This window comes from Merops nubicus, unplaced genomic scaffold (genome assembly GCF_000691845.1).
Source record: "Merops nubicus isolate BGI_N331 unplaced genomic scaffold, ASM69184v1 scaffold18261, whole genome shotgun sequence".
Classification (NCBI taxonomy): domain Eukaryota; kingdom Metazoa; phylum Chordata; class Aves; order Coraciiformes; family Meropidae; genus Merops; species Merops nubicus.
Window position 1 is genome coordinate 1 of NW_008587782.1, and position 15,883 is coordinate 15,883.

At 39.8% G+C, this 15,883-nt stretch overlaps 1 protein-coding gene across 1 annotated transcript; it reads left to right on the forward strand.

Moving 5' to 3' along the window:
- Positions 1-556: 556 nt before the first annotated feature.
- On the forward strand, positions 557-14,994 carry LOC103781350 (chromosome unknown open reading frame, human C11orf63). The gene is made up of 8 exons (XM_008949064.1): positions 557-939; positions 2,421-2,892; positions 6,063-6,173; positions 8,551-9,194; positions 9,958-10,243; positions 12,158-12,238; positions 12,956-13,081; positions 14,791-14,994. The coding sequence occupies exons 1-8, from the start codon at positions 557-559 to the stop codon at positions 14,992-14,994; spliced, it is 2,307 nt and encodes a 768-aa protein (XP_008947312.1).
- The last annotated feature ends 889 nt before the right edge of the window (positions 14,995-15,883 follow it).

Sequence of the window (15,883 nt, forward strand, 5' to 3'; positions counted from 1 at the left end):
CGGGCTCTGCTGCGCTGCCGGGCGCTCGGCCCCGCGGGTGTCTGCCCTGCAAACGATTTGGGAAGGTTTAAATGCGGTCAGATGGAAGGAAACTGTTCCTTACGAAGTGTCCCTGTTGCTTTCACTGTGTGCTTCCCTGTCACAGACAGCCTCTTGTTGGGAGCTTACACGTCGGGATAGAATGAAGTTGAATAAAGAGAACACATAAAATTTCTCTCACCTCTCAAAAATTAACACAAAATTTTGTTGCTTTGTCTTGGCTTCATTTTTCTTCTCCATAAGCTGTTTCTCCCTGATGGGCTTTGTTATCACTAATACTTAAAGGTAGATTTCATAGCAGCACGTCGTGCATCTGGTGTTATTAACTGCTTAAAGGGAAATCAGTCTATCAGATGAGAGTGAAGAATTGTTCTAACTATAGAAGGTCAAATTCTGAGCCTAAGCCAGTGATACTAACCCAAATTCCAGTTTTTAACAAATACAATCATTAGAGTGAAAAACCTTTTCATGTTTACTCTCTTGTTTTCAAACACAGGGCATCAGTGCAAAACAGAGAATGAATTCTTCACATCCGAAGTACATTTCAGTTCCTTCTCCACACACTTGCAACATGAGTAAAAAAAATGTTCCTCTGCAACCAGAATTCCACCCTGCCAACTGGAAAAGGCCGTCTGTAAATGAAGGGGGCTTTGCCTCAGGTCTTCAGGACTCCCTAGAGTCTGACTGGGAAAGCCTTGTGCGGGAGGCACAGTATCAGTTACAACTCCAGCAGAGGATTCACCAACATGAGGAGCTGGTGGGAGTGTATTCTGAGGAGCTGGAGAGGGACAGCTTGGAAGAAGACAGCTTGGAGGAGACGATTTTAGAAGAACAAGAAGGAGCCGAGTATGACACAAATCAACACACAAATACAACACAAAAGGATGATGGTAATGGCAGGTAAGGCTTAGGGGTTTAGGAGATGAGTTTAAAACTTCAACACTTTAAAGGTTTTAACACTTGACATCTTCAAGACCAGAGGGCTTAAGTTTTGTCCTTAAGGCTTTCATAAATCTCAAAATTTCCAGGGTTACTGTCACCTTTAGAAACGTTCTTTAGAAAGCATTAACTTGCTGCATGAAATAAAATTGAATTTGCTGTCGTGCACATAAAAGATTTAATGCTGTATAAATTGGGAATAATTCTCAAGTTTAAAGGGATTAAATTAAACCTGAAGTAATAATAATGTGCAGTTTCAATTTAATTGTCTACTTAAAATAAAATGGCAAACAAATGAAGGCTAAATGATTAATAGCATACTTTTATTCGCATCCTCAACAGGCAAAATGGCCAGTTATTGAATATTTTATTGTGAGTGCAAATGATGTTAATTGTACTAGAAACATGCTCTAATTTTTAGTAATTTTTTGACTGAATACTGTGGTGAATGTGAGGCTCTTCATTAAATGGAAATTTAATTTTATTTTGTTTGAACTTAGCCTAGTAAGTACTCAAATATAGTCCATTAACCAGAGCAAATATCACAGCATATACATATGAAACCCCCTCTCTACATCCATTACTAACCTCGGAATTTGAAGAGGAAACCCTGCATCTGTTGTCTACATACAACACTTCTGCTGATGAGTACAGAGTCCATCTAACCTTTGTATCGAGTTGGGGGGAGGAATAAAAGGTGCACTTTTTGTCTGCGGATGATTAGAGATGAAGGAGCTCTTCACACTCGTTTTGTTCCCCTGCGGTGACCTGGCCTGCATCCTACAATTGAGCTGCTGTGCACACATTTCAGCACAATAGAACTCTTTAGCATTATACTGTGTTATCTGAATCACTGCAATTATAGCACATATTTCTGTACTCATTTCAAATATATGGTCACCTATTTCTGTTTACCTGCGGTGTAGGACAACTCGGAATAATAATGTTTTCACCAGTGTAGATCATCTAATCTGGAGAACACTGGATGCCTGTCTGAAATGAAAAGCATTGCCAGAGAAAGAGATTTATTTCTTGATTAGGAGCCACTTGAAATATAGGCATAGGCATGTAACTTAGTTAGAAAGGATGCCTAAATAATATATGGAAATGGTAATATAATCACCTCTGCCACAGTTTGGGGAATCCAGCAGAGGGGTACGTTTCTGTTAACAGGAGTTGAAGAGTCGACCAGATTTCAGTGCCTGTAAGTGAATGTCACTCAAAGGCTCAGCATTTGTCAGTGCCCAAGAAACCAGGACTGTACTGCAGATCCAGTTAAGAAAAACAGTGTTAAAAGCTTTTTACTCCCATGCTCCTTACTCCTGCCATAGCTCCTCTTATGCCCAACCAAAGCTGCAGAACATTTCTCAGATTGCACAGTGAAATAATATAGAATTCATATAATTTATACATAAATAGCTTTGTGTTTCTTTTTTAAATAGGAAACAACAATCTGTGGACAAATATTTCAGCCTAAGGTACAATCCTAACTGGAAGAATACAAAAGAGGTAGCAGAATTTTCTGAGGCAGAAAAAGCTTGTGGAGTTGCTGGAAGAAGCAGCATGGATGCATTTTACCTCCTTTCCTGTGGCTTCCCAGAAGAAAAGAATCACCTGGAGGTCAGGTCACAGGATCCATTCTCAGAGCTTGGTACAGAATTACCAAATGCTGTGGCCAGCAATGAACCTTTCAGGCTACATACCAAAGGGAAGGAATCTGCAGATGGCTGTCATCTCAAAGGTAGTCCCAGTACATATGGCAGTGCTTTTTCTCTTCAGATTCAACAAGATCGACCAAAAAGAGAAAAAAAAAACTTTGTGGAAAAAAATAAACAGACTTTAGGATTCCATTCAGAGAAGATGAATTCCTACCTTCAGTTGCACAGTAAAAAGCAAGAAGCTCTTCAAGTACAGGTAGGTAACTTCCACATGGTTTTTAATGGACACAAACTGAGGACTCTCTACTGTAACAATGGAATAGCTCATGATCAGATTTGCAGAGAAAGTTGGTAGATTTACAATCTAATTACTTCTGATTCCCAGTGAGGATGTTGTTCACCCTTTACAGAAGAACTGGCAAGTCCTGAGTTACTCATATCCCCAGTGATGGCCTTGTTACAGCCTCATTAAGCTATATATATTCTTGGCTATGAAGCAGGTCACAGGGATGCTCTCTCACTAGTTTTAATCTTGATGCTAAAGAAGGGCTGTCTTCCTTCTATGGGATCTATGTTGCACCTTATCAGTGGTTCCTTTTTTGCTGCCTCTGATTTTTCCCCTGCTTGGACAACTCTGCTAAAAGCATGTTCCAAGTTTTGCCCAAGGCACCAAATAGAAATTGCTTCTAATATCCAGAACACTCACAATTTTTGATCTGCAGTAGGAAACCTTGATGTCATCATTTGGCTTTAAAGAAATGGGCTTAGTCTTTTTCTACCCTCATTGATCATAACAAAAAAGTGTCTGGGAAGTTTATAACTGAGTTTAAAAACCAGAAAACACATTGTGGTCACACTGCTAGGAAGGGCCATGCACACTCTTGCTTGTTCCTGTGGTTTAGGGCCACACATGTGGCAGTATCCAAGAAATATGTGTTAGATTTGGGTGGTCAGACAACCCTTGCCCCTTAGGAGCATTCTCAGCCAGGCCAAATGTTGTTTGACATCAGTCAGGAGCCACCAGTCACGTCCAGTACTTGGATTTGAAGGGCCTAGCTTTCTTATTGGCTGAAAAATGGCAGACAACTTGTCCTCAGGATTAAGTGGAAATGTAATTACAGTTCCTAATGAACGATTATACATGAGTTTGTTGCTTTTACTTGCTAGTTATTATGCATAATGGGAAGGTGGGAGTCATTGAATCACTCCATGAGTTGTAGCATAGAAAATTCTTAACTTGCAAAACTACAGAGACTTTCTGCTTCAAGTGACACATTTACCAAGGCTAATGAACAGTTGACACAACATTAGAGGGCATCTGCTGACTACATTACAAGGAGTGTAATGATGGACAAGTCTTTTTTTTCTAGCAGAGCTATTAAGAGCACTTGTTTTTTTCGGTTATAATTTGGTTGATGGTAAAAATAATTAGTGTAGATTGATGCTAATTAAAGCTGTGTTGATATGATTATGTTTACTATTTGGGGAATTCTGGAAATGTTTCAGATGTAAGCACTGGAGGCAGGGATCAGGACTTCATTGCCTAGACACTGTTCAAAGCTATGTAAAAATAAAAACAAAAAATCTCTTAAAATCAGGGATATGTTCTAAGGTTACCTCACTGAAGTAGCCATGGGGACAGCAGAGCTGTGACATAGCAGGAGCCAGGCAGCATGTGTGTAGAAAGGTGTGTTTCTTTCCTTGACAAGCTGATAGAGCCACAACATGACCAGCTAACTTTGTGGTTGCTGTGGACAGGCACAGGAAGAAGGACTTACCTCCCCTCTTCTTCATCGAGGCATCCATTACTCCATCTTGTTGGAGGGGTTGAAAAAAGGTGTGGTGGAAGCATCTTGTTGAGGAGAGCTGGCCCATGAGCCAGCTTTAGTCACCTCACCTGGATAAGCATATCAAAAGGGCCAAAACACCAAGTATGAGAAGAAGCAAACAAGCCACATGTCTTCTGCTGGAGCGACCAAACATGTCCTGAACACTGTTTTTTCCCCTAAACTGATTATTTTGAGCTTGGCAGGATATCGAAGCTGCTTTTAATATGTTCACTGTTGGCTGTCAGGTAGTGTGGTAATGAAGTAGCATTTACACTGAAGTCCTTTACCTAAATCTTTTTTCAGCTGACATAACATGAGGTAAAATCTTTGCAGCCTCATTCTTGCAAGATTTACAGCTGTTGCCTCTGTGCATACAGACTGCATGTACCAAAACATACCATAAACGTGTGTTGATCTGTGTATTTACTAATTTTTAAAGTCATTTATAAAGCATCAAGTTCTTTGCAGTGTTGCCTGATTCTTTAAGAACCCGATGATGCATTTCTTAGAGAGAGAGGGAGAAAAAGAAAGAAAGAGGGAGCAGTAGTGGCCTGCTCTAGCTCAGCTGTACTCACTAGGAGTTGCTTTTCCTACCTACAAGCCCCTTACTTCAAAGCAAGGAACATAATGTACAATTTTTTAATGGCTCTAGACCAAGGCACTCAGACTCTCTGTGCACTGCGCCTTACCTCAGTGTAAACACCTAATCAAGATTGCCCTCTCTCCAACAATAGCAGCCAAATGCAATTCGAGAACCACAAGCCTTTGAAGTCCTCCCTGCAAAGGCCGGTTTTCTAGTCTGGGATAATGACATGCCATGATTGCTGTCTTTGTTGTATCTTTTCAGTAGAGAAGCAATTATGGGCCTCAATTTAACAGAATAGGCATTACACAGCTTATGATTCTCAAAATGCAATTTCATTTGATCATTTTCTCAATTTGATTGGTATTAATAGAATAGTTCACAAAAAAATGCTGGCAGAGGTTGTGTCCTGTTCCTCTTTCAAAGAGATAATGTAGAAGTATGCTTTACCTGCCCAGCAAACTATCAATACACTGAGGCTGTTGGTTCCACCAAAAACATCCTGCTGACTGCAAAGCTCTCTCTAGCCACAGTTCAGGAAACCTGTGTGGTAACTTTTAATTTGTAAACTTTTCTAGTCACAACCAATAGAATCCGTGTCACCATTTAGAGCAACAATATCACCAGAAAACTCAGCAATAAGCCCTACCTGCCTTTTCCTAGTTGTCCTAATCCCTCACCCCCAGAGGTGAGAGGCTCAGCTCCCCAGAAGGATGTAACACCTCCTCCCTGATGTCACCATTAGGACTTTCAGTTAACAATTCTCTTGGCCACAAATATCTTCTCAGTGCCAGTGTTGCTCTACAGATGTGGTGCATAGATGCTTCTACCACAAGCATGAGTCCAGACCATAATTAGCTGTAGCCTCTACAGTGAGACTGCCTAATCACACACTTGCTATAGTAATTAACAGGATACTTTGGGACAACACAGGTATAAACAAAAAGTTCAAAAGCAAATTTTTTTCTCAGTCTTTCCCCAATGTATGTAGCCATAAATATTCTTGGTTTTCAGGTTGCTGATGCTAAAAGTGTTGATGAGGAACCCCTTCAGAGTGTCCTGCCATTCCAGACTGTGAAAATGGAGCCTGAAGACAAGTGGCACCTGAAAGCACAGCAGCTCAAGGTTCCTTTTTAATAGAACATAATTGATATATATTAAAAAATTAATATATATAAAAGCTGATAATAAATCCTTGTATATATATCAGTAGATAATCACCAAAATGTAATGCATATGCTGCTTTATTTACTGTATGATTTTAAATCAAAATAGATCCCAAATCCCAAGAAATCCTGAGCTCAAAGAATGTTATCTATTAAGGACATTATTTTCTTGATAATAATGCAAAAGCATGAATGAGTACATGGTCATGTTTGATAATTCATGAGGGTTCTGAGCTAGACCCTAACTACTGTTGCATTACTTGTCACAGAATCACAGAATGTTAGGGGTTGGTTGTCCCCTAAAATCCCTGTGAATATCAAAGGGTTATTAGAAAACAGAAAATGATAGAAGCAGAAGTTGCATTGACCTCCTCTGTACATATAAATCTAATAAAAAAGAGACCAGGTTATCACCACTGATGAAAAAACAAGAACTTCAGAACCAGAACTTCAAGGCAACTCGAATTTTTATTGGCAAACCTTGTTACTCTCCCTGTGTTACACATATTTGAAGTAATTCAGGCAGACTGTTTACATTCCCTGCTGTTCACTGCAAGCTGCACTTCTGTGAAGGACAAATGAGATTTTATGCTGCTGTTCATCGTGAGAGATGTGCTTCATATATATGGAATTTCAAAAGGTAGAAGGTATTTTACAGGGCTGCTCATCCCATTTAAATAGGAAAACATTGGCCTGGCCTCAGTTTGGCAGCAGTTTGTGCTTTCCACCAGCCACACAGTAGGCCAGAACATTAATTGTTACAGCAGAGGTTGTGCTAACAAATCATCATCTTGGCACCAGGAGTCAGGCTTCCCCAGTGCTAAAGCTTTCACCCAAACATCCTGCTCTATATGTGGATTTAATACCTACCATTAAGCAGTTATTCTGAGTGCATATGCTATGTAGTGATTGCAAGTGTTGCTAACAAAAGAACCCTGGAGAGACAGGAGGATGAAATGGAGGATTTTAGCACCGAGAAGGATTAAATGGACTGAGAATGGATTCATGTGTTCCCTAGAAGGAAAGCTGTGTCCTTCCTCAAAGCAGGTAACTCCTGATGCTGTAATTGAAAACTGACAGATCTTAAATAAACTCCACATTTAGTCAGGTTAGCTCAAGACAGTAGTCCTGGTGTGCTCAATTTCTTAAATTCTTATCATTTGGATAATGTTTTGCAGAATACAGGGCAGGGAGGAGCACTTGCTTTAGAAATGAAAGCATTTAAATCACTCATATCAGTCTGTTTCTACTGTGAGCCAGTCCAACAGTGTGTACATGGCCATCTTTTCCTGAAACTTAGCAGTTTACTTTCATTACAGGATAAAAAACAAGAATTGAGTTTTTTAAAAAATATTCTCCCCAGATGGTTGCCAGTGAGCTGCCACTTGTCCACAGCATTCGAAACAGGTAGTCTTGTGCATTGAAGGGCAGCTCTTTTTTCACCTCATTCAGATACAACTCCTTCATTCCATATTTACCACAGCATTATTTCTTAGTTATGAAGTAACTATTAAAAATTAACCATTTTTATAGTGTTCTGCTTCAGAATTTGACTCAGGCCCATTAAGCAAAGTTTTGATGGAGTATTTTGCATTGTCTGTGTAACACCTGAATAGCATCTGTGCTTCTGTTCTTGACTAGGGGTTCTGACATATTTTAATTTTGGGTTAAGTGTAGCCAGGCCACCACCTGCTATAACCATGAGCATAGGTTACCAAGTCAGGGGTAGACACAAGCAGCAAAGACAGGCTGTTCTCAATACCATACTAAACTGCAGGACACAGGTGCTTCTCCTTTTACACTTCATTCTCTACCAAGAGCTCATTTCTGAAACTACTTTCCATCATGATATTTGTTCATAATAAGGCAATAAAATGTTGCTATAACCCTTTTCTAGTTGTGGGTGTACCTTCAACAGGGGTGGCTGGCTCCATACATCCCTGGTTTGTAAAGGGACAGATGATGAGGCACTCCAGCCTGTTCAGGTAACTGTTCAAATTACCACATCAACACATGTTCCAAGTACATGTCCAGAGCTCAGCTTCACTGTAACCTGCACAGCTATTTAAGGGCTGTCTGAAATAACAATATTGTCCTGAATTGGAATCATAGAACAGATGATGTCCAGAGGTTCCTTCCAACCCCTACCATGTGATTCTGTCACATGTTGCCTTCTAGTCAAAGCATCAGTTAATGGGTTAATTTTTAGAGTTCTAAGAAATAACTACATGAAAGACATTGTGACAAGCAGACTTACCCCTACACTTGTTGTTCTTAATGAAAATATAAAATAGCAATCACTGAAATGCACCTCTACTTTTGATAACTTGTTTTAGGGTCACCAAAACAAGTCATCTCAGAGAAATAAAATAAAACCCAACCAGAATCTCAAAGGGAGACCTTCCCCAAGGAATGACAGCCAACAAACACCAGGAAGACCTGCAGAACCAAAGTCTTGGCATCACCAAATACCAGAGTTTCAGGCTGTTCCCATGCAGGCAGTGGAGCAAGACAACAGCAGCACACTGCAGAAATGGCCATATGCAAATCCTTCTCTTGGCCCTGACACTAATACAGCAGCAAATTCAGCTACTTGCTTAAATAACTTATCAAATTCAAGACATTTTCTTAATCAGGATTTTGCCACACCTACCTATCCTCTTCATCCAACATTACAACCTCTGCTGGGTAAAATTTATGTATCACCAGCATATACCAGCAAGGAGGACAAGAAATATCAGCATGATTCTTCACATGGACTTCCACAGGACCAGCAACATTTGTACAACCGTGTCACTGTGCAGCTTTTTGGAAGAGATGACAGTACCAGTGGCCCAGCAGATCCAAACCAGAGGAATATTTCATCTGCTTTTAATGCCAGTTTTCAAGAACTGCCAAAGGACCAAGTATCACTCCAGGATTGCAAAAGACAGATCTATGCAGATAAAAGGTATCAGAACTATGCTGTCCATAGTTTATGGTAAGGATATAAGTGATGAAACAGTATTGTCATCATACTACAATGCCCAGAAAAAATATAAATGTTTTAAAATCCAAAGTATAAAATTATTTTGCTACAAAGTTGCCACTATAGATTACTACAAACTTAAGACTCATTTTAACTATTGATTTTTAAATATGGTGTTGGGAAAAGACAGTTCTGCACTTCAGGCTCTCTTGCACATAGAGTTTTTCACAATTCAAAGCTTCCTTCTGAAAGGCTAGAAGGTGAATTTTAAAAAATAGGTAGCAAAGAGCACTGTGCATAAACCCAACTGTACTGCACCTGCACAGAGCTGTATCAAAACTTGCCTTGCAGGGTGACAATCCAGAGTCATTCCAGTGCCTGTCCAGGCTCACTACATTTGGGGAAGGGCATGAAAATCCTCAGCTATATAGAGTTTCACCTGCCTTGATAAAAATGAAGGTTTTATGTCATATAGACAATACTTTCAGTACTCAGCAGGCCCAATCCAAAGCCATTTCAAGGCAGTTTTCACTGGCCTAAGCAAGCTCTGTGTCAGGCTGGAAGTTTCCCCATCTATAATATTTCCATTTATTTTAAAGAGTTTCCATACAGTTGGGTAAAGGAAAGGCAGTCACTGTGAAACACCTCTTTTTCCATCCTCCTCTTCCCAGTATGTTCCATGAGCAAGAATCACTCTGTGTACAAACTGCTTGTTGAGATATCTGCTGCATACAGATAAAGATTCTTATTTTTCCCCCTCTTGTTTTTTTTTGAGGCCTTCTCAGTCTTCTGTTCACAGTTCACCAGCAGCCCCTTGTACAACCTCCCAGCTCACACAATCGATGGAGCAACATCACCAAGAAACCACTCGTGTGGCAGAAGCTCACTTCACTGACAGGCACTTGTTCAGCCTGCTTCCACATATAATCCCCCAGGTAGAAGGTGGTTCAGAGGCAGATCCAGAGAGCAGTGAAGGAGATCCAGTGAACATAATGCAAAGCAGCTCAGAAGGATATGTCATGCAAATGGGAAAGCAAAACCAGCCTAAAGTCAGCAAGAAGGTAAGCAAATAGAGGTGGGTTAGGCAGTTTTACTCAAAGGGAGAAACAGAAATGTAACAGTTTTTCCTTAATAAGCTAAAGGTCTTAAAAAAAAACCCAAACAAACAAACAAAAGAAGAGGGACTGAGAAATATTCCATTGCTACAGAGAGCACACTGACAGACACTGACTTGCCCAGAGCATTCAAAACCAAGGAAACAGACACTAAAATCATTTTAGGCTAAAGAGCAAGGCAGTTCACCACCTCTCCCTGTGTCCCTTTCAGTCTTGATTAGCTCTAAGAACACACAGAGCAATGTTTGTCCTTTAAGTTATCCAGTGATAAAATGATTTAGAATAAAGCTATTTGTGTAAAGCAGCAGGTAGCCAGTCCTCAGATCTGAGCAAACCATTATCCTGGTCATGCTCATTTGCTGTCCAATTCAAATCTTCTGGTTTCCAAGGGAATCAAACTGAACAACCACAAACTTAGAGGATTTGTAAAACTAATGGTATAAACAGCATTGCAAGTCTCCTGATGATCCCATTTTGGTCCTTATTAAAACCTGGCTCTTTTTGTTTCTTCTGTGTGTCCAGTCTCCTGCAGTAACCAGTTAACACAGATGCAGTGGAACAGCACAGAGATATCTCTGTGTGTCCATGACAAATTAAATGTTTAAGAAGTTAGCTCCAAGTCTCAAGGCAGACAAACTAAGCTGGAATAATTACTGATGTGTTTCATCTAGGAGGCAGTTTGTGTGTTGCTGCTTGAATGCCTCTAAGAAGAATTAGCTGGATTATGATAGTAACTGAAGGGCAGATTTCCTTCCCTTTCTGTTCCCCTGAGTTGAAACCATTGTTTCTGCCCCATATTTTCAGTAGCTTTCTCACGCTTCATATGTGAGGAATGCCACAGAGAATAAGACTGCTTATGTGTCACAGAAAAATCCATCTTTTCCTAAGAAATAAATGCAGTCATACTCACCACATGAAGTGAGAAAACCCTGTTTGGAAACAGCTAAATGATTATATCTTCATAGTACCTTACATTAAAAGTTAGGTGTAAGCATATCACAAAAGATTAGGGGGAACTGACACAGAGAAACATCAAATAGAAAATCCAGTCCATAGAATCAGCTTGTCTGCAGTTGAGTTCAACATGAACATGCCCTCTGAAGAAATACACATTTTATTTGCCTAAAGAAACTTCTTAGGATTTCTGCATTACTCTGTGATACAAATTACTACAGGGCTGATCATAATGAGTTTCCAGTGACAAGTTTTTAAAGCATAGTCCACTTCTAACAGTTAATCTAGTGTTCTTGAAAGAGATTAAAAAGATTCTGGAAGTATTGGGGTGTCTGTATGAATGTCATGAAGTATTGAAATGGCATCATCCATCACTCATCTGCTGTCTTCCCTCTGCACTTGCAGCACAGCAAAAACTTTACAAGACATGTATTTTTCAACTGCTGTGAACAATTTTCCATTGCAGTTTTGAGAACAAAGAAAGGTTATTATCACTAATAACATTTGCCTATTTTTTTAACTACCAAAATCAGGTAACTTTCATCTACTTCTCTTATAACAGTTTCTTTGGAGTCATTCTAATAACAGTCAACTGGGTCACTTTAACCTGTTTAACAATAAAGCTCACAATAGATCATTTTTGACTGAGAAATTATTGCTTTGTGATTTGGATGATTGGCAATTACCCACCTAGATTCAAAGGAAATACAGTTTAATTTGCCTTGTGCAAGGAACTCTTTTTTTTTTGGTCACTTACAATCCTTAAAATGAGACATGCTAGAGATAAGACTAAGACTGCAAGTTGAATCCTCCTCTTATCTTGGGTGTCCACTACAAGACTTGCTTTAATGATGCTCTCTGTAAGATCATGTAAAGGAAAATGTGTCAGTGCTGTTTGTTTTTCAGCCATATAACTCAAAGCCCCACATAAATCTGAATGTGAAGCTTGGAGGCCTTGGACCTGACTATGAAGCAGTCAAAGAGAAAGTAAGTGGTCCTTATTACATGGTCTGCCTTTCAGGTGAACTTAGGAAGGGGAGAATGGCAAAAAAATCACTGCTGAGAAGCAACTCTGATTTGTCTGGTACTTTATCTCCATTCTGTCTAGGTCTAGCTTGAGATCCTAAGGGGAGATTTAGGTGAGAGACAACTGTATTGTGGATAGTTCTAACCCTCTAATTTTGTAGTTCCAGAAACAGGGAGTAGTTCACAGAACTCAACAGGGCTAATTGCATATCAGTAATACACACTCATGATTGAGTTCCATTGTCATTCCCAGTGTAGGAGGTTTGCCCAGCCTTCAAAGTGGAAGTAAAAGAAGTTGTTGTGTAAACACAAGAAGAAAATTGCTGGATATTGAAATGGAGACAGTGTGTTCACAACAAGTATCTGATGAACTGGTATCATTTGACCTGTTCTCTGCTGATAATGAAACATTCAGAATAAAGATGAACCTGTTGCATTTCTTTTGAGCTCTATCCTCAATACAGTCCTAGAAAAAGCTCTTAAAAGTGAAGTGACTAAAAAAGCTGTGCCATTTATCAGGATTTCCTGTTGTGTTCTGCTGTGGAATGATCAATAGCATAGCCAGGTTAAACAGCAACAGAGGTCTAAATGGAAGACTCTTAAGTGGAAGAAATGTTTCATTGATGGATCCACCAAGATATTTGATTAACCATACACTTTTTTTTTGCCTTTTGTCAGAAAGAAAAGTTAAAGCAGCAAAAGGAGTATGCAAAGCAAATTCAGGAGCACAATATGAAGAGCATCGCTTTGGTTCAGAGGCTACCCACAAAACCCCAGGTCACATCTTCAGTGTCCAGACAGAAGGTAAGAATTGTCCCTTTAAAATGCATGCAGGGAGAGATTCTGGACTTGGCACAAGGGAAAAGCAAAGCATACATTTAACTCACAGCAGTCTAAAACAGCTTCTCCGTTGTGGTTTTCTTTTGACGACTCTAAGGACTTCTGCTCTCATGGGATCCTGGCAGGGGCTGTAGATGTCTGCAAGGAGTTGCTGATTTCTTCCCCAACAGCAGTCCATGCATCTGCCTTGCATTTTGTGAGATTACACCAAGTGGAAACAGAGCAGCACTCCACCCAGACTACCAGTGCTCAGCTTGGCTTAAACAGCCAGTGATGTTTTCCTGGGGGATGGGTGGGAATAGAGGAGAGTGGGATCCCTCCAGGAACGTTACACCATGCAGCACATCCTCTGCTCCTCAGGAGCAGCAGAGGCCACACTACTGCAGAGTGCACTCCTCTAATGGACCACAGATATTCTCTTGTTAGTCTATTATCCACCTGCCTGTCAGTCTCACTCACAAACTCTTTTCACTTCAGCTGCATAGCTACAGTAATTTGTCTTATTTTTCAAGCCCATACAACATCACTTTAGCCTTCACTGCCCTTCAGAATAGCCTGAACAAGCAAGGACTGACTACATGACAGTGGCATACATAAGCAAAGGGAGCACCTTTTCCCTATAGCAGGAAGTAATAAAGCTCTGGAAATAGCACATATTTTATCCAGTTGGTTCTGCAGGGGCTCACCTGTCTGGTGCTGAAAGCACACTGGCAGATATTTCTCCAAGGTGACAAACAGGAACTTGAGTAGCTTCCAAATACATGCAACTGAAACACAGACACTGAAATATGTCCCAGGTTAAACCAGGGCTCTCTCAGTTTCAGGATTTCTGTAATACCATTTCCATTCCATCTGCAAGACAGCTTTCTGGGTTCCACACATCATTCCATACCACTGGGCACTCTTACAGGTGTCTCTGCTCTGCATTCCTCTTCCCTCATAGCCCTGCTCAGCTTCAGTGAAACATGTCAGATCTAGAACAAAAGCTTGAGCACTCTTTTTATTTGTAATAGTTGAGCCTATCATGCAGTAGACCCTAAGCCCAATTAGACAGAACCTACATAGTTCTACAGGCAATATCATCTCTATATTTAGTCTTTATTTAGTTTTATTTCTAGAAATATATTTCTAAGTCGATATTTAGTTTTATTTTGTGCTGCTGTTCATATTCTCAGTATAGCATGTGTGGGTCCTGTGAAGATTGGGTGTTACTGGTAAAGAAATTTCCAGTCACAGTAGAATATTCATGGGTGTAACAGAGGGAACTGGGGTTGTTTAGCCTGGAGAGGAGGAGGCTGAGGGGAGATCTTCTGCCTCTCTACAACTCCTTGAAAGGAGGTTGTAGTGAGGTGGGTGTTGTTCTCTTCTCCCAAATAATGAGTGATAGGACAAGAGGAATTGGGCTGAAGCTGCTCCAGGGGAGGTTTTGATTGGATGTTAAGAAGAATTTCTTCCCTGCAAGAGTGATGAGGCCCAGGCTGCCCAGGGAGGTGCTGGAGTCCCCAGCCCTGGAGGGGTTCAAAAAACATGTAGATGTGGCACCTGGGAACAAGGTTTAGTGGTCATAGTGGTGTTGGGTGATGGTTGGACTTGCTGATCTTAGAGGTCTTTTCCAACCTGATCCTATGATGCTGTTTTCTCTAAATCAGTTACCCCAAATTTCATGTTTTTAGGCACTTGAATATGCTAAGAAGATTCCTAGACCAAAGACTTTCATGGCAAGACGCTCAGATGAAGAGGTGAAGGAGGAAGGAGTTCTACCACAGATTTTAAATGGAGACAGATTACCTCAAATTGCATCCTTGGAATCTTTGCAAAACAGACACGAGAAGGAGAAGCAAGTTGTAGCTGCTTTCAGAACCCTTCATATTTTATAGGTATTTTGAAACCATTAGGGATATCTTCAAGGCAAAAATGTCTGTACTATTTAATTATGAACTATGACTATCACATAGAGATTTACCTTTCCATTGAAATATAGACTAGCTTGAGTTTAATCAATGTTAAATTTTAGAATCAGTTCTACTAGAGCTTATTTTTTCAAGTGTAAACAGTTGCATATGCAGCATTTTAAATATTATCATTTCTGTTGTTATTTTTCTTTGAAATCAACTGATCCTGCAGTTGCATCTTTTAGACTATTCAGCTGTTGCCTTGTCACAGGTGGATCATTTTTAGATATGCCCAACATATGGGTGTATCTACACAAAATTAAAAATAAACATCAGCTTTATTTGATTATCTTAATACTGGCAATGTTTTTCTTTTTGAAGGGCAGAGGATACTTTGACAAACTGTCCAGAAATAAAGCCCAAAATAATACATTGCTTGCAAGAAAGAGAACAAAAATGGGCACCAACCACAGCAGTTGGTAATGGTATAATGCCAATTTTCAGATGTTACTCCATTATCTACTAGTGAATAATCATCACATCGAGACCAAAATTTTGAAATTTTGTCATCTGGGACAAGAAAATTCAAAACAAGTACTGGCTGATCATGCAGACAATCTGTTATTAGCCAGAAACAGTAAGAAAACATATTAACTAAGGATAATTGAGAGCTACATGTTTGAGAGGAAATAGCTTTTAACAGATTAAATCTATAAAAATAACAACAAACAGATGGGTTGCTTATGATGGTTCCATTTCTTTAACTTAGTAAATTATTAATTAAGTCAACACATGAAACATTAAATTAGAACATAAAGGAAGGGAATTTTGAAGAACACATACTAAAATCTCTTAGAAAATAGGCTAGTTAAAA

Coding starts and splice junctions, on each gene's coding strand:
- LOC103781350 (XM_008949064.1), top strand. CDS start 557: ATGAATTCTTCACATCCGAAGTACATTTCAGTTCCTTCTCCACACACT. Junction 10,244..12,157: donor AGCCTAAAGTCAGCAAGAAG/GTAAGCAAATAG, acceptor TTTGTTTTTCAG/CCATATAACTCAAAGCCCCA. Junction 12,239..12,955: donor ATGAAGCAGTCAAAGAGAAA/GTAAGTGGTCCT, acceptor GCCTTTTGTCAG/AAAGAAAAGTTAAAGCAGCA.